We start from the raw sequence: 21,848 nt of genomic DNA on the forward strand, positions 1-21,848 counted from the left end.
ACTTTCAGGTGCTCCCCCCTTCCCCCCAAGAAAGTGAATTTCGGCTGTGCAATTAATATATAGGAGATAGTGGGCCTCAATGGTGTTTTGTACAAACCTAGTGGGGCGCACAACTAAAAAGGTTGAGAACTGCTGCTCTAACGTGCACTCACATTGGATAAAAAATCGGTTTTTAGGGGAGGCTACGATTTCGCTTCAGAAAAATAAACAATATAGAATAGTAGATTTAAAATTAAAAAAAAATACGATCTAACAAGGAAGATGAAACAAAAATTGGTTTTAAAGGAAAAAAAAAAAACAAATTTTTATTGAGCTAAAAAACTGAATAAAATTGTAAGTGTCCATGGTAAATATATTTAAAAAAATCTTTTAAAAGTGAAACTTGAGGCATTTATTTTATTGCGATAGAATCACTGCAAGAAAAAACAATACTTACTATATACCACAACGTCTCTATGAACTTGAACACATCCAAAATATGGTTCATCTGCAGAAACTTGGCAAGTGTACTGCCCTTCACTTTTGAGGGTTAAGTTCCGCAAATGTACAATGTTTGGACTGGACCTTGAAAGCTATCAAATGAAACAGTTTTTCAAATCATAAAAATATTCACCTTATTCAATTTTTTGACTTTCTCATTTGTAGTTAGTATTAGAATGTTTTAAAAGCATATATAATGAGTAAATATCAAACACACAAGTGTAGATGCTGTTATGTGAGGATCATAGAAGGTTTCATCCACCCTTTTTTTCTCATTATTGAAACGCTTTCACTTACTGATAAAAATGCAGCATTTTTTCCAGCCTAATTACATGGGAGGGAAAGGGGCTTCCGTACACTGTATTGAATAGGAACGGGAATCAAGATAAATCCCATGTGGTTGATCTACTGGAAAAAAATATATATATCGTGTTGCAAGTATTTCACTGCTTTAACACCAGTCATTAGCAGTTAATAAAGTAAGAAAAACTTGTTCTTATTGTGTTCATATTCTTTTCTTTTTATTTAAATTTGCTTAAATTTACTTCTCCGAAATATAACTCAAGGAAGAATTTATCCATATTAGTTTAAACTTGTAGTTCAAGTCAAACATTCCAAAGATATTTCGAGTTTAAGAATACTTTTTTTTTTTGGAATGCTAAAGGCAATATAACCCCTTTATATAACACCTCGGTATACCGTGGAAGCGATATTACCGAAGGTGCCCCACGATTTGCGATATTTTAGAAAATAAAGAATTTCCATTTTCTTTTATTTACGATATTTCTAGAAATCTCGCAAATAAAAAATTTAGTATGTGTGATTTGTGCTTTTGTTTTTCATTTGAACCACTAAGGAAATGCGCAAGTAGAGTTTGATTCATTTTTAGACCATAATTCCTGCTGCTTCCATTTAATAAAATATTTAAATATTTTTTTAATAAAAAGCATTTTTTATTTTATTTTATTTTATTTATTTATTTATTTTATTTATTTATTTTTTTTTTTAAATTGTTCTATGTATAATAATTTGTGTAATGTATTTTTAGTAAAGTTTGAGGCGAAAATTTAACTCAAGGTAAATTTGGATTACGCTGTGTTACATTTCTCCCATTAGTTTGCATTTAGTAAAAATTAAGTTTCGCTTTTCCAGGGTATGTTATAACCAGGGTTCGTGATTTTTTAAATTTTTACAAAAAATCAAAAAAGTCGGATTTTTTAAAATTTAAATCAGATTTTTTAAAAATTCTTCTAAAATTTGAAGATATTAATAACTTTATATTTATAAACATAATATATTTCATACAATAAATGATTTATTCAGCTTACTTTTGAAATTAAGATAAATTCTATAACTATTCAATATTTTTTTAAAAAAAATTTAAAGCGTTATAATGCTTAAATAAGATGTGATTTCGTTTTATGCTTTGCTTAAAGATAAGGTTTTAATCATCATGTACGTTTTTAGTTTAAAATAAAATCTTGAACATTTTTTTTATTAACTATATTAGTCATGGTGTATAAGAAAAACTGCAAATTTTTATTTTGATCTGAACTTTAGTTTTGGAGAAAAAGCAATATTGCAAGCGTGCAAATCTGTTACACACAGAGAAAGAGAGACCTATGTAGTTTTGCTTGTTGAAATTGATATAGTATAATGCAGTGTAGTTAAATATAGAGCAATACATTCAAAAAATGCAAAATTAATTTATAAAAATAAAATCAACTGATTGTAATTAATGATTTTCTTTTAAAAATCGCTTAATTCAAATCAACTGATTTAAATCAATTATTTTTAAAAAAAAATCACTTGATTTAAATCATGGTTTAAATCAACGAACCCTGGTAATAACGAGGTGAAAAATATGTCCCCCAACATTTCACCCACGGAGAAGACATATTTGAGTCACCTCAATATTGCATCAATTTCCTTTATCTCAATATTGCACCGTCTCCTCAGTTCATACACAAAGAGCCCGAAAACTGTTTGTGAGAAGCACGAAAGCACTTACATCAATGTCCAATCCTGGCGCTGGAAAGGCCATGTATTGGGGTGAAAGGCTTGGAAAGAACCTGAAAAACTCTACGTTATCTTTGTACCACTTTACTGAGTACAATTTCTCTTTCCCCAAATCGTAAGAGCACGTAAGAATCGCCGAACTTCCCGGGACGACGAGAGATGGCACTTCGAATCGAGTGATCTTGATTGCAACTGTGATAATGGACAGAGCTAAAGTGGCGGGGAGAAAAATTGGCCATCATTACTGAAGCATTATAGCACCAACTTTTATGGTACAGAAAAGATTACATCGTAAAATAAATTATCATCTTAAATTATCACAATGTGTTTGTGAGAAGGATATAAGAAAAGGTGATATCATTGACTCAGATCATTTTTATTTAATACAAAAAACGCCACTAGAATTAAAATGTCATTTTCTTATTGATTGTAGACTATATTTAATTTAAATACAATGATCAGCAAAAGTTTGTCAGGGAATAAGAAATGAAAAACAACATTCATTAATTAAACAAAACAAAAAGTCAATAAAAGATAAAAGATGGAATAATAATAAACGCAGCAGAGTGATTATAATTCACAAGTGCTTTAAAATTATCTTAGCTGGCAAAATTGATTGTCCGAAAGAAAAAATGAAAGATCTGTCTCAAATCGGGAATTTTTCGTATCACGTTGGAGACGGATCTTTGAAAAAATTGTTATGGTTTAAAACTTTATACACTTAAAGAAGAATACAGCAGAAATTTTTTGGAAAAAATTTAAATAAGTAACTGAACAAAAAACACGACAAATGTTTTACTGTTGAATAAAGCAGTTAATCAAACACAGTATGCATAAGTGAAGATCAACAACATTTTGACACACAAAATTAGCAGATTACTGCAGACACGTTTTTTGAGGTTGCAGGAAACCCCTTTTTCAATGCGAAGTAGTGAGCTTTTGAATGTAAAAACATCCGGTAAAAGCCAAAAAGCTAATCTGCTAATTTTGTGCGTCAAAAAGTTGTTGATTGCGGTTTACTTCTCCTCACAAAGGTATTAATTTACACAGTATGTATAAATATAAATATAAGTTGTTCAAATAATGACAAAGAATTGTAACATCAATAATCATAAGGTGGAAAGCACGAATAGGGAAATAAAACTATTAATAGATAAAATTTGAAGAGTTATTGAACAATTTAAACTAAATAACGTGACATTTGGCGATACCGTTGTCTAATTGACGAAGGGGTAGCGAAAACAGCGCCAATCAGATAATAAAAATGTTCCTGAGAATAAATAAAATGAGTAATTCATGAAAGTGGCAGATATTGGCGCCAAACAGCAACCTTCTTTTTTCATTCTGCTATCAAGTCTCCCGGAATGCGCCATAGTAAATATGTTGAACTACTGTATTTTACCCCTTTGCTACAATTATTTAAAAAAACAATATCCATACCTCAGGTTCTGCTCGAACGAGTTTACCAATCATTTGTACAGACGTACATATTATGTTTCAGTAATTTATTTTTAATTAGCAAATATATGCAAGAGAAAATATATCAATAACATGTAGAAGTATTTGAAAACATTAGGATGAATATGAAGTCTAAGTAACGATGATATAATTCTGAATGCTATTAACTCCACAGGATGAACAATAATTTGTCAAAACATTCATTATTTCTACCACTGTGCAGTCACATTTAGGAAGTATCATTTCTTTTCGTGAGTAGGTACTTTCTACTTTCTAGTATTATGCTTTATAGCATGCATTTTACCGAAAGTACTTCTAGACATGTAAAAGTATCTTGCTGATTGACATCCATTTAAATATGCATTTTAGATAACGAAAACTTGAATAATCTAGTAACAATGCTTTTTAAGTTATGCTTTAAGTTAAAACTAAAATGTGGAAGAGAAAAATAATTGCTTGTCTGCATGAAACTGATTAAAAGTATTAATTTAACATTTACAAAAGCCATTTGAGTCAAAAATTTATTCACGTTTAAATGAATCACAAAGTGAAGTTGCTCACAGGAAATAAATAGGTACAATTTTTAACTGAGTTATGCAAATTAACTCTTATCGTAAAAATCAAATTAAAAAAACTTTTAATTAGGTGATAATATTAGTTATATTTCTCATGACAGTCTGAAAACAGAAGACAACAAATAAAATACTAAGTAAATAAATAAAACTTGTGTTTTAAAGAGTTAGCTCCGTATATAAGCACAAAAATATCTATCATAAGAGGAATAATGTGCAACAGAACGATTAAAAACTGGTAACTTATTTCTGTAGCATAAAGTAGAAACACAGAATTTTGATTACCAGAAACAAAAAAGTAAATTACGAGATGCTCGGCAAGGGAAGTGACGCAACGCAAAATTTGGGGAAAAAGTACTAAATTTAATGCTCTTTTTTGCCACAAAACTCGCACAAAATTATCTTACATGCGAGTAACCGCTGCAGCTTGGCGTAAAAACAATAGAATCAATGATGGCACATCATTAAAATTTTGCAATAAAAAAAAAACGATCATTAAGTATACATGATTAATTTAAGCAACAAAAACTAAAACTAACCAGTAAACAGTATTATTTATATATATATATATATATATATATATATATATATATATATATATATATATATATATATATATATATATATATATATATATATATATATATATATATATATATATATATATATATATATATATGCGTTTTTAAAATTTAATTCTAAATTGCTTGAAACTACTATATAACTACTATTATCAAACTTTGCGTAAAACTTTGATTTTCTCCAAAGTCATTTTTTTGAGTTGTATCTTTTTCCTTGCCGGGGTGATGTGTAGAACTAGTTTGATATCTAGTTAATAAAAGTAAACATATTTGCAGCGTCCAAAACTTTAAACGTTATTGCCAAAGGAAAGTAAAAAAACGAAAATACTTAAAATAATTAATTAACGGTCATTAAAGACAATCATAGTTACTGAAGAAAACATGCATTATAGGATTTGCACTGTCTTTTTTTGTTAGACTTTTTTCCAAAAGAAAAGATAGCACAAAAAGAAAACATTTTTTTCTGAAATTCGTTGTTTTTTCTGAAACTATACTTACTGATCAATAAGATTACGTCTTTTATCATGAGGAAAAATGTGTGATAATTGAGAAAAGGCGAAATTGATGTCGACAAGTGAAGAAACTCATGAAACTCGTTTCTTTTCTGTGTTATTTTCAATCAAAATGGTCATTCTTTGTCCTGTCGAGGTAGCCGATCTCACTGGAAGAAAAATTATCAAAAGTTTTACGGAAAGAATTGCATGAAATATAGTTCTCGAACGAAAACATAATGAAGCATGATAACATTTTCTGTGTAAAATATATGTGGTAGGGAAACGCTCCCCCCCCCCCCCCCGAAAATGAACTAAGTGATTAAAATGACAATTTTCGGATGGACTTAAAAAATAATAGGTTGTTATTTGCTTCATAGGTTATTATTATTATTTTTTTTTTTTTTTTGAGATAATGATGTTTTGCACCTACAGCATGTAGGGTCGGTTGGGGTAAAAGCAAACATGCGGTAAATGAAACGAACTCTATCACCACAGTGGTTGGCAATTGTTGAACTGAAACTCATGGTGAGTTAAGACTTGGCAATGTAAAGTAGACGTTCTGACAGTTTCCAAGGAATTGCGTAATAGTGTTTTCATTAAGATAAATAAATACCTTTGTGCTGAACAGTGAAGTAAGACAAAACAACGTTAGAAGAAGCACAAATTTGTAATTTACAAATTTGTGCTTCTTCTAACGTTGTTTTGTCTTACTTTAGTGTTTTCATTGTTTGGAGATACAAGTGAGAAAAGTTTTTTTTTTTTTAAGCTTATTGTAGTGAATTACTGTAGAGTTTATAACTTATAATTAAAATGAACTACAAAATAGAAAAAAATATTAAATAAAGTAGTCCTCTAAATTTCCAAAGTAAATGTTCCATTAAAAAATGTAAACAACGAAATTTAATTTCAATGTAAGTACACTCAAATCTGTTTTTGTGCTGTCTTTTTTTTTTTTTTTTGGTGCGATTTTTTTTTTTTTTTTTTTTTTTTTTTGGTGCGATTTTTTTTTTTTTTTTTTTTTTTTGTGTGATATTTGGAAACTGTAATTGAATGAATCAATTAACCAACGTTTTGAAGGAGAAAAATTGCAAGTTACTTCAAAACATGATTCAAAACGTTGATAAATTGATTCATTTAATTTTCAGCACACAGGTACACTGTTAAAAATTCAGGAAGATTTTCCGGTAATTGTTACTGTAAAATGGCGGACTAACGCATCGCTGATTTTTACGGTAATTTATACCGGAGAAATAAGCGATCCCAGCGCCAATTGGTTGCTGTGGCCTACCGAGGAAACCGTAAAATTTTACAGTAACATTTGATTTTTACGGTAATAGTTACTGGCAACATGGATGCCTGTAACAATTACCGTAAATTTTCCGGAAAATTTTTAACAGTGTATTTATTTGTTTTTTTCAATTGACTCAGTTGACTAACTTATCTTTGACATGAGTGCTTAATAGGGTTATTTTTTTTTCATGCGATTTGTTATGCGGTCCCTATCCACGGCGGTGAACACACTTTAAATTCATTAACCTCAATGGCTTTAAGCGACAATTACAAGCTTAGCTTAATGATAATTAAACTACCTTAAAATATGCTAATTAAATCCCAAAACGAATGACTGTTAGTTCGTCAGTCATTTTAATGCCTTATTCTATATGCTAGCAATTGTTTAAGCACGAAAGAGGTACATATGAAAAATGACTAAATTACTTGTATGAAGGCAGTTTGGAAGAATTGAATTAATATATTTCATATTTGCTTGAACTTTGTGTATCTAAGTTCTTTAAAGTTGCAATGTAGCTAAACTTTTCTCGGTTTAAAGTATTTCAGTGGAATAGCCGTCAAATACGAAGCTAAAAATGAAAAACTGACACTGTATTTAGAACATTTATACTTTGATTAATATTTAGGACAAGACGTAATCTTTCATGTCGTGCATCATCTACTTGGTTTTTCAAACTTCTCCTCGCGTAATTTTCTCACCCGATACAGACAATGATTACAGTGATTGCGTATAGAAAAACTGTAAAACATACTCATATAACAGACAATCATCGATATCGTTTAGGGAAATTGAATCGATTATTTCAGAAAGGACATAAGTCCTACACTGTAAAAACGATTCAGAAACGTTCCTGGAAAATAATAGGCAGCTGATGTGCTGAATTTCAGTCAGTAACATATTTTACAAAAACCAGTAACCTTTCTGAAATATTAAGAACTCTCCCCTATTAAAGCCAGTCGTAAATTATCTAGAAAAATTAAATAGGTGTAATTTATTTCATTAGAACCTTCGTGATTTACCAAGAAAGCTCCGGAAATATTAGAGCAACCACGGCCAAGTTACGCGAAAACTGCAAGCAAGAACCAAGCATATTCCTTACCTGCAATTCCTGCCTCGCAAAGCTGCAGCTATCCAGTGACTTATTTGCTCCCATTGGAAGCTTAGTCAATCCGGAAGGGCCACAAACAATCTAAAGCCGATACTCTTAATAAAACACGCTCCGTCAATATTTAAACTGGTAGCAAAAAATATTTTTCACACCAGTGCAAGGTCTGCATTCGTGCATCTTTTAGGAATTCAGGAAACTTTTTTGCGAAGATACTTGATTTTTTGGGGAAATAGGTGAAAACCTCTGAAATCACGAAACGTTCCACGAAAATAACCAGTAACGTTTCGGAATTTTTTTACAGTGTACGGAAATCCATTGAACTTATGCCTTTGGGGAAATTATAGATTCAATTTAAAAAAAAAATTGGTAAAACGCATTCATATTGTTGACAGTCGACCTTACAAGACATGATTGCTGGATTTTTATCTCAGGAAAAAAAAAAAGTTCTACAGTGCAAACTGTACCAAAACTTTTGCTTTGGACTGTGTAAAATGATACGATGACTATTTCAAGTATCATAGGAGAAAAATATGGATGGAGATGTAGACGGCAAAATCTACAACTTTTAGAATTGACTTATTAATATAGAATCAACTTTTAGAACTTTTTGATTACATTGGTAAAACACATTCATATTGTTGACAGCCGACCTTACAAGACATGATTGCTGGATTGTCATCACAGGAAAAAAAGTTGAACAGTGCAAACCGTACCAAAACTTTTGATTTGGACTGTGTCAAATGATAAGATGACTATTTCCAAGTACCATAGGAGAAAAAAAAATGGATGGAGATGAAGACGGCAAAATCTACAACTTTTAGACCATGCTTGACGCTTAAACCCAATCTTTATCGAAAGGATAAATAATGCAAGCAGAGAGTTGCGGTTTCTCGCGATGTTTATTGACGAGAGAGAGAGGAAGATTAATGGAAAGATGGTTGACAACACATAACGAAACGTTTTCCTCCCGAATTTGTTTACGAATGATTGCTGAAGATAAAGGGGTAGCACACAAATATTTGTCAAGTCGCCTTAGTGAAAAATGTATTTCTTTCAACTTCTCACTCTTCTTGTTTCTACACTTTTTGAAAATCAGTCTTTGCTGTAAAGTGTTAAATTTTGAAACTTTTCCAAGCCTTTACAACTCTGCTCGAGCCTGTTGGTTCCAAAAAATTTTGTTTTTTATTTGCATAATAATTTAAAACTTGGTGTTGTTTTCATTTCTTTTGTAAGCCTCGTGGTGTAAAGTACGATCCTTTTGCAGAGTCAAAATAGATATGAATAAAGTGGATATTTCATGTTTTATGCAACATTGTTAAAGATAAAATCCCCACAAAACTCTCAATGTACGAGAATTCTAAATAATGACCGTTTTTCGAATATTGACGATCAATAATAAACTGTTGCAAGGTAACCTTCTTCAGGAAAGTCTTCTGAAAAAGATAATTAAAATAATTTAACGCAGGTGTTTTCTGGTTGGAACATGAATAATGTATCCCTTATGAAATTCAACGCTTGAGTAGATGATTGATTGAAATTCTAACGACTTCGATTATTAAACTTTATTAATTGAATGTATGTTTATATATTTTATTTAATGCAAGACACGAGCAATTTTTTCAACAGAATTGCATTCTCAGTCAATTTTAACCGACATTGCAACCGATTGCAACCTAAACACAGAATATCAACTGTCCCCGACGAACGGTTTTTTGACTTATACCAACTATGTGCACCTTCGAGATTACGACGAAGTTAGTCAAAACAAGAATTGGGGAAGGTGAAAATGCAAATTTACATTAATTTTTGATTAACAATTTGTTTTGTGATCCTTTGTGAAAAACGTAACAAAATCGCAAGCGAAACAGGATTTCCAGATAAAAGCATAGTTTAATTTTATAAACACCAGATTTTTAGACAATAAAATATTTTTATGGTAATTGACTACGCAAGTTTGAATTAAATTTGCAGTTATGCAAGTTAAATCTAAAGTTATAAACACAGAACTTTCATAATAAAATATTCAACGTGTTACTTTAAGATTGAGATTGAAGTAAATACTAGTTTTGGTTTCGCCTCATAAAGTAAATATTTCGTTTATTTATTCCATTCATGATGGTTTATATTCAGCGCAAATTAATTTGCGTAATGCGCATGAACCATTGCAACTGTTTCCTCAATAAAGATTTTATCGACTAAATTTATCCAGAGGGTATTTATAGTAGGATAAGCTTTAACTGGCCAATATTTGCTTGTTTATGTTCTTAGATTTATTCGACCTCACGGGTAATGCTTTCAAAGGCATTTTTAATGAGTTTCCATACCTCAGATAATCATGATAAAGCGAAGTGAAGGAAGTGCCCGCGTAGCTTTGAATTCTGTGAAAAATGCTTTTGTACTCGAAAAATAAAAATAAAATGTTATTAGAAAAGAAAAATATGCGTAAATTTTGAGATTATTTTTCTGTTTTATGTCTACATTTACTACTACTTGACTACTTTAACAATAAAATTTGAAGCTTTTTTTTTCTTTTATTTTTTAGAAAAAACAGATCTAATTGATTTAAACCTGTTTTTAGTATTCTCAGTTTAAAATAGCGAGTTATGTGCTCACATTAACTAATAAAATGGTAAAATCAGAAAATTATTATTTTTGTAACAAAAAAAAAAACTTTCCGATAGTAAAAAAAAAAATAAACAAAAATAAATAGAATTAAGTCAATGCTGAGAAAAAAGTAACAGAAGAAACCGAAAAGGATTTAAAATGATCGTGACCTCAAAACGTCCTATAAAAAATGTTAAAAACTGCTTTTAGTGCGTCAGGATGTCCCAAAATATATATATGTACAAATATATAATAATAGAAAAATTAGAACAAAAATTTATTCCCAAGAACTGAGCATTTGACACTGACTTTAATCACTGATTTAAATTCACGGAGTTCATAAATTTTAACTCTGTGCAAAAATATTAAAACGAAGTTTTAAGTTCAATATTATTAGAACGTCCCTAAGACTCAAGGAAAAATAGAAAATAACTCCACTTTTTCAGCAGTGAATGTAATACCGTAATTCTTCACTACAAGTTGTTTAACCGCAATTTTTCTAGACTCCATCACGATTTTGTAAAATCAAAATTTTTAGCAACAAGAATGTTTAGCAACAACAATATTTATGAAATATTAAAATTATATTGCACCTACAAGTAAAAATACAATAAAGTAAATGTAGAATCCGCTGCTGAAAAAATGTTACTCACAATTTTTTTTTTAATGGGCTCTTGATTTCAAACCAATCAACGAGCCAATCTGCACGAAAAAGGTTTTGCAAGTAGTCCTTTTAGGAAGTCTCCCTCGCCAGCACCAACGAAACATTAATGCCCCCCCCCCTCTCAAATAGAAAATAATTTTATTTTAATAAGCTCTATTGATTAGACTTCCGGTATTTACCGATGACAGTCAGACTAAGATAAATATACATATTGGTATACAAACAGATATATCTGTAAATTATAGATAGAATGTAGTAAAAAATGTATCGATAAATAAATAAATAAATTTATTTTAATAATCTCAATTGATTAGACTTCCGGTATTTACCGATGACAGCCAGACTAAGATAAATATACATATTGGTATACAAACAGATATATCTGTAAATTATAGATAGAATGTAGTAAAAAATGTATCGATAAATAAATAAATAAATTAATTTTAATAATCTCAATTGGTTAGACTTCCGGTATTTACCGATCACTGACAGACAGACTAAGATAAATATACATATTAGTATACAAGCAGATATATCTGTAAATTACAGATAGAAATCAGTAAAACATGTATCGATAAATAAATAAATAATTTTATTTTAAAAGGCTCTATTGATTAGATTTCCGGCATTTACCGATCACTGACAGACAGACTGAGATAAATATACATATTGGTATAAAAACAGATATATCTGTAAATTATAGATAGAATGTAGTAAAAAATATATCGATAACTGGTAAACAGAAAGGTGACGAATATCGCGTTTCGAGAAATTTAGACTGGCAAAAACATTTATTTTGTTCAGGTATAAGGGAAAATTCTCTTTCTTTATTTAAGGCATTTAAGACAGCTTCGATTCAACAAAACTTCACTTCATTCAATGCATCAAACATTCCTAATGTTTTGTACACAGCAATCTTGTCGACTCAGATGCCCTGCAGGGCTTTTATTTTAGGATGAAAGAAATAAGTACGAATGCCTGCTTATTTGTTTTCTTTGATTTAGAAGCTCTCACACCAAGCCTGAGGCGTTTATCAATGAACCTGTCCGCAGCAGAAAATTGTATTTACTTCCGAGTATCCTAGTGAGAGAGTTACCAGAGTAAAACGTTTGCTTGTTTGCGTACTAAATATTATTGCCTGAATCACTGAGTTATCGTTTGAGAAAGAAGTTAGGTTTGTGCTTCTTCGTTGACAAATGCGTTTGATTGTCACGGCATTTGGTTGGGTTAGAGTGATAGTGGTGCAGGTCGAAAATGTTTGCATTTTTAGCTAGTGATGAATTTTGCTTCCTGTCTAGTTTTTAAATAAAGTGAACCAATTGCAAAAAAAATTATTAAAATATATAGAACAAATTTTATCGATTAACTTGAACTGTTGTTCAGCTTAGAAAGGGGTGTTTCTTTCGTCAAAAGTACTACTTTTAGTCATAGAAATTGATAGTATAAGCAAAGAAAGAAAAAAAAAACATAGAACCAGAAAAAAAAAACTATTATTTTCCCAACAGTTATTTTTTTATTATTTTTTTCACCTATTTTGCAAATAAGGCGTGGTCTTTATGACGTCACAAGTAATGTACTTTCGCGGCCTACTCCTTTGGCCAACTGAATAGTTACACTTGCTGTCAACCGCGTTGCCAGTACATGAGAATGAAAGAGGGAATTAAATATTGCGCGTAAAAATAAAATTGAATCTGCCCTCTGAATTGTTTTAATATTAAATTTTTTCAAATTATTTAAAAATTGGTTAAATGCCATGTTTTTAAGCATGATCTTTAAAAAAAAATACTTTTTCGATTTTCGGAAACAACCCAGTTATAAAAGTGTATGTCGAGTTTTGTACCATTGATTGACTGGCATCCAGAATCTTGTGCTATTTTGTACTGAAGAATCCTTCCATGTACTTGTTTTTTAAATCGATAGACTCTAGAATAAGAGTAGCGTAAGTTGTTAAAAGTTACTTTTAACTTAGTTCAAAAACCTTTTGACGAAAGTTGATCCATAAAAAAATACCCCTCTTTTAATATAGTATATTCTGCTCTTGATGTTAAGTTCTAAGCAGTCTTGATTTTTATGGGATAGTTTTACAAAACTTTCGTTTACTCAAAACTACGTTAGAATGATGTACACCACTGTAATTCCAACCTTGAAATTTATAAAAACATTAAGAAATTCTTAAATGCTATTTTTTTCGTAAAGAGAGTTAAATTTCAAATTTTTATAAGATCTATATATTTTTGACAGTTGCAATATTGTTCATTTAATAACAAATACCGCTTATGTTTGTTGATTGTAGGACGTAAAACGTTTTATTCTTTGCCATTTTAATAGGATGAGAAATTTTCATGCATGTGAAAAAAGGTGAAGTAGTCCTTTTAGTCCGTTCAGAAATATGTACTAGTATATTATTCACAATTACCTCAAAACACCTTTTCTTTACCCCTGGTTACTTTGTAAGTTATATAAACCACACCGTTATTTACGAAAAAATATAAATTTTATTTGAAGCTTGAACTTATTTAAACATTAAATTTTTCATTTTGTTAAATGTAAAAATACATAAATTCGAAAACTAATATAAATTTTTTGTCGCTTGTATTTTTTCTCCATGAAATTAAAGTTTCATGAATAGTTTTATTTAGTAGTTTAAAAAGTTGTATTACGTATACAGTCAATTCGCGATAACTCAAAGTCCAATAACTTAAATATTACTATAACTAGAAGTTTTTATCAAGTTCCGACCCCTTTGTCTTTTATTCCATGCTAATTTTTCTCAATATCTCGAAGTTAACTTTCTTTAACTCGAAGTTTTTTTAAAGATGACTCCAAATTTATTTCGAAAGAACGGAAAAAAAGATGAAAAAAAGTAAAGAAACAAGTGACTATGAGAGAAAAATTAATTCACCTTCACTTGTGATTCCTGCACAATAGACCTCTAAAGCAAGAAAAGCACCTTTTGAGTCAAAGTGCAATTAAAGAGTTACACGTACGGAAATGAATTAGCTTGTTTTCTTTTGCTATACTGTACTGTTTACACTAAGACATGTTGCTGGACTACGAATTTGATTTAAAGTTGTCAAGTTGCCGACTGACTGTACCTTTATTCAAAGACTGGCCTAAGTTAAGATGCGTTCCCCTTCATTCTTAAGTTTGATCATTTTCTAATAAGTTCCTGAGAGACAGAGTGAGTTTTCTTAACTTTTAAAGATGTCTAAGCAAGTACTCTGCCAATGATATGAAAAGAAAAAGAGAAACTTCTAAAGCGATAGAATCCATGGATCCGACTTTGAAAAAAATGAAGATGTGCACCTTTCCTGAAGTAGAATCAGCTCTATTCAAGTGGTTCCAGCAGTATCGAAATCAAAATCATGCTTTTTTATTTTTTTTTCGCTCAATATTTTTTATTAAACTGTGCATATTGTGTTTAAAAACTTTTAAGTTCTGTAATTTTTTCTTTTACATGTACATGTTAATTAAAGTATCAAGTTTATTTAATTAATATATTTAGAGATTGGAAAATTAGGATGGTTTTTACTATTAAAATGTCGAAAACCGAAACTAGCGGTATGTCGAAATTTCGATAAGTCGAAGTTTTTTGTCGGTCCCTTTAGATTCGAGTTATTGCGAATTGACTGTATATCTTTAAAATCCATCGGATTATCAATTGGCAATTGCTGAGGAAGTCAACTTGATGTACGTTACCGCATTCCATAGTAATGAAATTCGAAGCAATTCTAAACTAATCATTCTGCTTTGGCGATTTGCAAGATTTTAGATTTAACAGTAATGCAGTGATTTCCATTAATACAACAGTAATTTCCAAACCGAATTAATCCAACATATTATAATTGGATAAGGATTCTCATCACAATTACTTTAAAGCGTAAATGTTTGCAAGTCTGATTATAGAAACTGAAACTAAAGTGTTTAGATCCGAAAATACGTTTTAAATCAGTCATAAATAGCTTATTTAATAGGAATACATATTAATTAGAAATTGTGCAGCGTTCTTTAATGAAGTTTGTTCAACACAAATCCAGAATATAATAGCGGTTATGTAACAGTTTATGTTGAGTTCGTTTTTGTGTCTATAGACTGATAATGCCTGCATAATCAAAGGAAAACAAAATAGAAAGGTAATTATGTTATCATAAAGGGCAAGTTCAAAGAATTTCAAATTCACAACTTCAGAGCTCGAATATGCTACCTTACGCTGATGACCAAAACTAAAGAAAAGGGTAAAACATTCCATTCCACGTGTTTTCTTTGGGGTAAATCATAGGCTTCAGACAGTTTATGATGCAATGTAATTTCAGAAGAATAGGAAAGAAAATTTCCCACAAACACGATGAAAAATCACTGTCATTCACAAAGCGTCAAAGCAAGTTATAAGTTACGGCATGCGTTTGTTTTACCTTTTTCATCCGCCATTAAACAGTGACTGCAGCCCCCCCCTATAGTTTATTGGACTTGCGAATTAAGAATTATATTATTTTACATACAGTAATAAATTTTGAAAAAAAAATCTGTAACGCGCTTGTAAAATACTGAGCATAATATCTGTCAATAACATATCTGTATATCTGGTAAAAAACAGGAAAGTTTCCCATGAAAAGCCCTCAACCTTGCTGAAATTATCTCAGAATCTTTCTGTAGAAGTTATGAACTTTTCTAATAATAGCCCATAACATTTCTAGAATAAATTAGATGGATTATAATAGCTTGGAGTATTAACTTTACACTTTCTTCATTTGCCGGAAAAGTTCTTTAAGAAAATACGGCTGAAGATACGGCAGAACTGTAAGCAAGTACCAAACAGCTCATTTGACTTCAATTCTTTCAAAGCTGCAATATCCTTTGACTGAATTTTGTCATTTGAGGCTCAGTCAATCTGGAAGGGCCGTAACTGAGCAATGCGAAACACTTAATGAAAAATATTAGCGTATCTTCACAATGAAACGGGAAAATGGTTATCACGACAAGAAGTCTACTTTCATGGAACTTGTAGTAATTCAGGAAACATCCGCAACTATACTTGTTTTTTACAGGAAACTGGTACAACGCCGTAAAATAACGGAACGTTGCCCAAACATTTTCTGTGACGTTTCGGAAATTCCTTACCATGCATAACTTTTTTGTGCAAACTGTTGCCAATTAAAGCTATTTCTGCGGCACATTACACATAAAACATAACACATAGCACAGATTCATTTCCTATAATACAAGAAACAACAATGGATCAAGAGCTCCACTGTCGACCCATTCGTCCCCCCCCCCATCACCAAAAAAATGCAAATTAGAGAAAAGTATTAAATTTAAAAAATGAATAAATAAAACATAGAAAATTGGATTTTTCCGCAGAACATTGGTGTAATAAGTGTGAGTTCCTTTTCAAAAGGACCGTAATTAAAGTTTAAGAAGGGGAAAAAAGTCTACAGAAAAATAATACAAATTCTTCGGACTTCAGAATTTTTATTGTAATGTCTGTGCAAAAGAAATATACGAAAGAAGCACATTATATCCCTGTCCTCTCACCGGTGTTTTCAATATTACTTTTACCCTAACCCATTTCAAAGCTATTAATACCAAATTCTGCGCTCCTTAAAAACGAATTTGAAATAAAATACAGTCTATTATAGTAACAAATCGCCCATTTAATGCAATAAATGCGCGAATATTAGCAAAATTGGCTCAACTTCCTCATCCCAGGAATGGATTTTGCAGTTCTTTGTTTCCTTTCTAATGCTTACGAAAAAAATCTTTCTGCTTAAAAGTTTCAATTCCAATTTCAATTTTCGCGTTCTTAAACGATGCAAGTGTTTTGAGTGCTTCTTTTTAACATCTCACTTTCTACTTGAAAACGAATAAAAAATATGTTATTGGTATGAATTTAGTTCTGAAAGAAAGAAGTGTTATTTTACCTAAATTTATTTTTTTTTCTGTAATTTTTCATAGTTTAGACTTTTGGCTTATTCAAAAATTAATCTTTTTATTTTTTTTTAATTTTATTTATTTATTTATTTTTTTTTTTTTTTTTTTTGCGAAATCTGAGCTACGTTTTGAAACAAATCGATGGGTTTTTCCTAATGATGTTCGAAGGCAAAAAAGAAAGAAAAAGAAAGAAAGAAAAAATATTAGCGCAATGCTCATTTAAATAAATTTCTTTTTAAATTTGATTCTCTACTTTTACTTTTCATTTGTTACCAAGATGTGCATTTCAGCAAAAGACATTAAAAATATGGAAAACAAAGTGTTTTTAGTGGTTAAACAAACGTCTTTTGTGCATTCGAAATTCAAGAAAAATCTTTTGAACTTACAAAACAACATGTATAATAAATATGTTCGCTTTAATTCAGAAAATACGTTTTTAACTTTGTGAAATATGTAAGGGAATTTGAGGCAAAGTGAATTAGCACGGAAAAGTGAAATGGCGAAATTTTCTCTCTACTTTTAGTGCCACTTATTTGATAGTAATTTAACTTTGTAGAAACACATGTAGTCTATTCCAGTTAGGAAAAAAAATTATTAGTGAAGATCTAAGCATATGATAATGCAAACAATTTCCTAAAATTGATACTAAAATTGTGATATTTTGTAGTAAGATGAAAAATATTTTTGTTATTATCAAAAGATAAAGATCTTGTTTAGTATTTTAAATATTTATTGGGACCAACAAATATTGGGAGCAGTATTTATTTAGTTTATATTAAGCTTATGTATTGTCACTACATGTTTTATGATGTATTGAAAATGTTGCGACATGTTTTGTTTTAATTAGATCATTCTTATACCTTTTAAAAAATATATACCCTTTCATTAGTTGTGAAATGTGTTAGTCAAGCCTTTATATTATACTAGTTGACCCGTGCGGAACTCCGCACTGTTCTTTAAATCGTTTCGTAAGGCATTTCGTTCTTTAAAAATTTCAAAGGAAGAACTTTATGAAAAAGAACCGAAAAAAAGTACACGGAAAAAGTAAGCGCACAAGAAAAGGCATGTAATTTGAAGACATCGGTAACAAAACCTCGTTAAAGATAACGTTGTGATAATTTGATCATCGCTCACCTTTTGGTTGTACGCAATTTCAATGCAAACATAAATATCATTAAAAGTGTGGCTGAGTAGGAACTTGTGAAAAAGCAGTAATTGTGCATGTGAAAAACAGGTTGTGGCAAATACAGTCCTGCCCATGTGAGCATCTGACGGGAAAAAAAGAAACATTAAAGAGATATTTATTGGCACGGATTCGAATTGGCGCCATTCTGATTAACAGAACGACACTCCAACAAACCTAGCAATTGCGCCTTCCTTTTCGAATGCTATTCATTGAAGGAATGCGTAGTAAAAAACAGCAAAAAAGCTTTTTTGCCGAAAGAAAATAATCAGATTATGCGTCTATGTTTTGTCATTAGGCAGCATGATACGACTCAAAATTATTCGTATAATATGGAATTTGATTAAAGAATGACGAATATCTCACGTAGCAATTGAAACAAACATTCTAGAGAAGTAGTAAATTCGATTGAAAAAAATAAGTGTTTTTATTTTTGAAATTTTAACGATTTCCCATAGCAGGCTTCTTAAACCTATACGACTTAAATGCCCGCACTTGTTTTTCTTTTAATCGAACACTTAAAATTCAAAACCGAAACCAGTTGAACTGAGTCTGTTTTTTAAGTAATTTTTCGAACGTAGACAAAATGCTTTTTTTTTTTTTTTTCAGCAGAAAGCAGAGGAGTAGAAAATGATTTCTTACTAATGACGTTGATAATAATTTTAATGTTTTATATCGCATTCGCGCGAATAAAAAAGTAAGGTTTACTGGGAGAAACTCGTAGTTTCAATTTGGCCGGCGTATTTTTTTTTATTTTTTTTTCATTTGTACAAAAGGTTGAACACTATTATTAGAAAAATCTACATTTCAGCTTACAATGAAAATGTTTTCCTGCACAAAAAGGATTCCCTTGAGGTAAATCTAATAATTTTTTGTTCTTACATTATGCTTAGTGGTCTGGATGAAGTCAAAGCTTTAAAAAAAAAAAAAGGAAGAACACCCTTCGATTAACAGTCAACTTATCCGAATGATAACTGTAGCCTGCATAAAGGAGTCGAAACACCAAGTAGCATTCCCACTGCATTTATTTTATTACGTCTGTATGTTATGAGTACATGTAATGCGTAATACTAATATAAATTTGATATTATGTCGTACAGCCCAAACTTGCCCGAAGTTCAGATAGTTTATAGCCGAACGCTCTACCGAAAAAAACTTATCAATTTAACCAAACAACTAAGTCCAGTGCTTTTAAGCTTTATTAAAATATGAACACACACAGGCTATTTTTTTTTTTTTTTTTTTTTTTTTTTGCGAAAGCAACGTAAAAAAATGGAAAACTGCATTAGAACTTTGCTTTAAAAAAATGCATAAGAACTACCGGCTGCATCAAGGTTTTGAAACAGCAATGGGCGTTTTCGAAAATTTGATTTTTCGACCGTAAGTCTATTTTTCGTCATTAGCCAGTCTGATAAGTTTTAAAATGAGAGGGGAATAATATATAAGATAAGATATTGAAGAAAAATGTTTTTATTTTTGAAAATTTTTACAATTTGTTACAGCAGGCTGCTTGAACCACTAGAACTTAGATGGCAGCACGTGTTCATCATTTAACAGCACGGTTAAAATACAAAATAAATTGAACTATGCTCTTTTTTAAGCGTAGCTTTTCGAATGTAGTAAAAATGTGATAAGCTATTTGGTTTTTTTAGCAAAAAGAAAAATATATATATATATTTTACCCTTCAAATTGAGGTAGTAAAAACTCATTAGAAGAATATATATTTCAATATAAGATTTATTATTTTTTTCTGAACAAAAAACAATTCTATACTGTAGTCTGAAATCTTAACCCTGTTACTTATATTTTTGCTTACATTATGCTTTGATTTTCTTGCCAGAGCCAAAGCTTAAAAAAAAAAAAAAACGTGCATTTCAGAAGTAATTTAGCAAAGTCACATTAAGTTTTCTTAACAGCAAGGAGCGTTTCCTTCTCATATATTCTATTTCCTCATATTTGTTATTCACTTAATTAAGTGTTCATGTAAAGCGCGATATTTCTCTAATTTTTTGATGCAGATTGTCCGGACGTGAGTCCGAACACGCATTCTCCTGGTTTCGAAGAGAACGCTCTGCCAATCAAGCTATTCAGCTCTGTCGGTCATGGTGCAAGTTAAAGTTATAAGTTTAACCGAAAACCTCATTCTGGTTCTTTAAAACACGTTTTTCCGCTGAAAAAAACAATTTTTAGACCGTGGGTCTATTTTTCGTCAGTAGCCAGCACCATAAGCTTTAAAATAAGGTGTAAATCAAAGAAATCGATCAAGAATTGAAGAAAATCTGGCGTAGAAACCAAAAACAGGCTACAGAAATAATATATAAGGATACGTAAAACTCATGTGTTAAAAGACAAATAACCAGATTTAAAGAAAAGATCGAATCAGAAAATCGATCGACTTGGTTCCTTTTTCATATCCGTTTTAAGATGACTATCACTTTTTGCACGTCTTAAAGCAACTTGGAATGCGACCTTGGCCAACCTTGATCGTGAATTTGCATTAAACAGGATATGCAATGTTTTTGTGTTTTTGCTAAAACTACGACTGTTAGTGCTTTTGTATTGTGAAAGGTTTTCTCAAGGATTAAATGAAAGTGTTTCTGCCAAAATGGGAGAGTTTGTTTTTTAATTTAGTGTTCCCTTGTTTTTCTTCTCCATGCAGTATCGAGCTTGGTAAAAATTGCAAAGCCCCTTACTATGTCTTAACTTGCCCCTGTAACATATTTTAATCTATTTGTCTTTACAATGCCTTTTCTAAATTGTCCTGAATTTGCTCGCCCTGTTTATTTCACACGAGCCACATACTAAATTTTTAATTGTGGTATTCCTATGTGTTTTCCTCCTGGGTGCTTTGCATGTCTCTGCCGGATTCCTCTGAATTCTATTTGCAGCATGAAAAATATTTAGCTTAATGTTTTTATGTTCTTTTTTTTTTCCACAACGCAATGGTACGGCCAATTTCTTCTTTTTATCTATAATTAAAACTTATCACCACATGTATATTTTAAATGTTTTGTACAATTATTCAACTGCATGCGTGGCAAAGTGGATGGAGTAAAGTGAAAAAGTTTATTTCGTTTACTTATTCAGTCATTTTTCAAAATTGTGTACTTACGTATTCATTTATTAATTTTTTTCTTGCATTCCTTTATTTAATAATTCATTAATATTTATTCATTCACTTACTTACTTTCATATTCATTCCCTATTTTATCCAATCATGCATTTTCCCTCCCGTATTAATTAATTAACTTATTTATTTATTTGTTAATTGTTTCATTATCCAATCATTTAGTCAATCGTTCTATTATTTACTTATTTACTTGATCAAAAACATTTGTTCCCAATCGAATAGAAATAATTTCATTAGAAAAATATTTCATTTTTCACTTAGCCTCAAGGAAAAAAAATCCACCTTTTTTGAAAAACCGAATTTTCCCCCAAAAGTAAAAAATGACGTTTAAATGC

The 21,848-nt window shown here is 30.5% G+C and overlaps 1 protein-coding gene across 1 annotated transcript in view; it reads right to left on the minus strand.

Annotated features, from left to right (window-relative positions):
- Positions 1–21,848, minus strand: part of LOC129227917 (cell adhesion molecule 3-like) — a 98,704-nt gene that overhangs the window by 12,259 nt on the left and 64,597 nt on the right. The window contains exons 2-4 of the mRNA XM_054862538.1: positions 5,609–5,771; positions 2,492–2,709; positions 437–572 (exon numbers count right to left, since the gene is read on the minus strand). Of these exons, the coding sequence (XP_054718513.1) occupies positions 437–572; positions 2,492–2,709; positions 5,609–5,636 (382 nt within the window). The 5' untranslated portion in view covers positions 5,637–5,771. The remainder of the gene's footprint in view (positions 1–436; positions 573–2,491; positions 2,710–5,608; positions 5,772–21,848) is intronic.

This window comes from Uloborus diversus, chromosome 8, assembly GCF_026930045.1.
Source record: "Uloborus diversus isolate 005 chromosome 8, Udiv.v.3.1, whole genome shotgun sequence".
NCBI lineage: Eukaryota > Metazoa > Arthropoda > Arachnida > Araneae > Uloboridae > Uloborus > Uloborus diversus.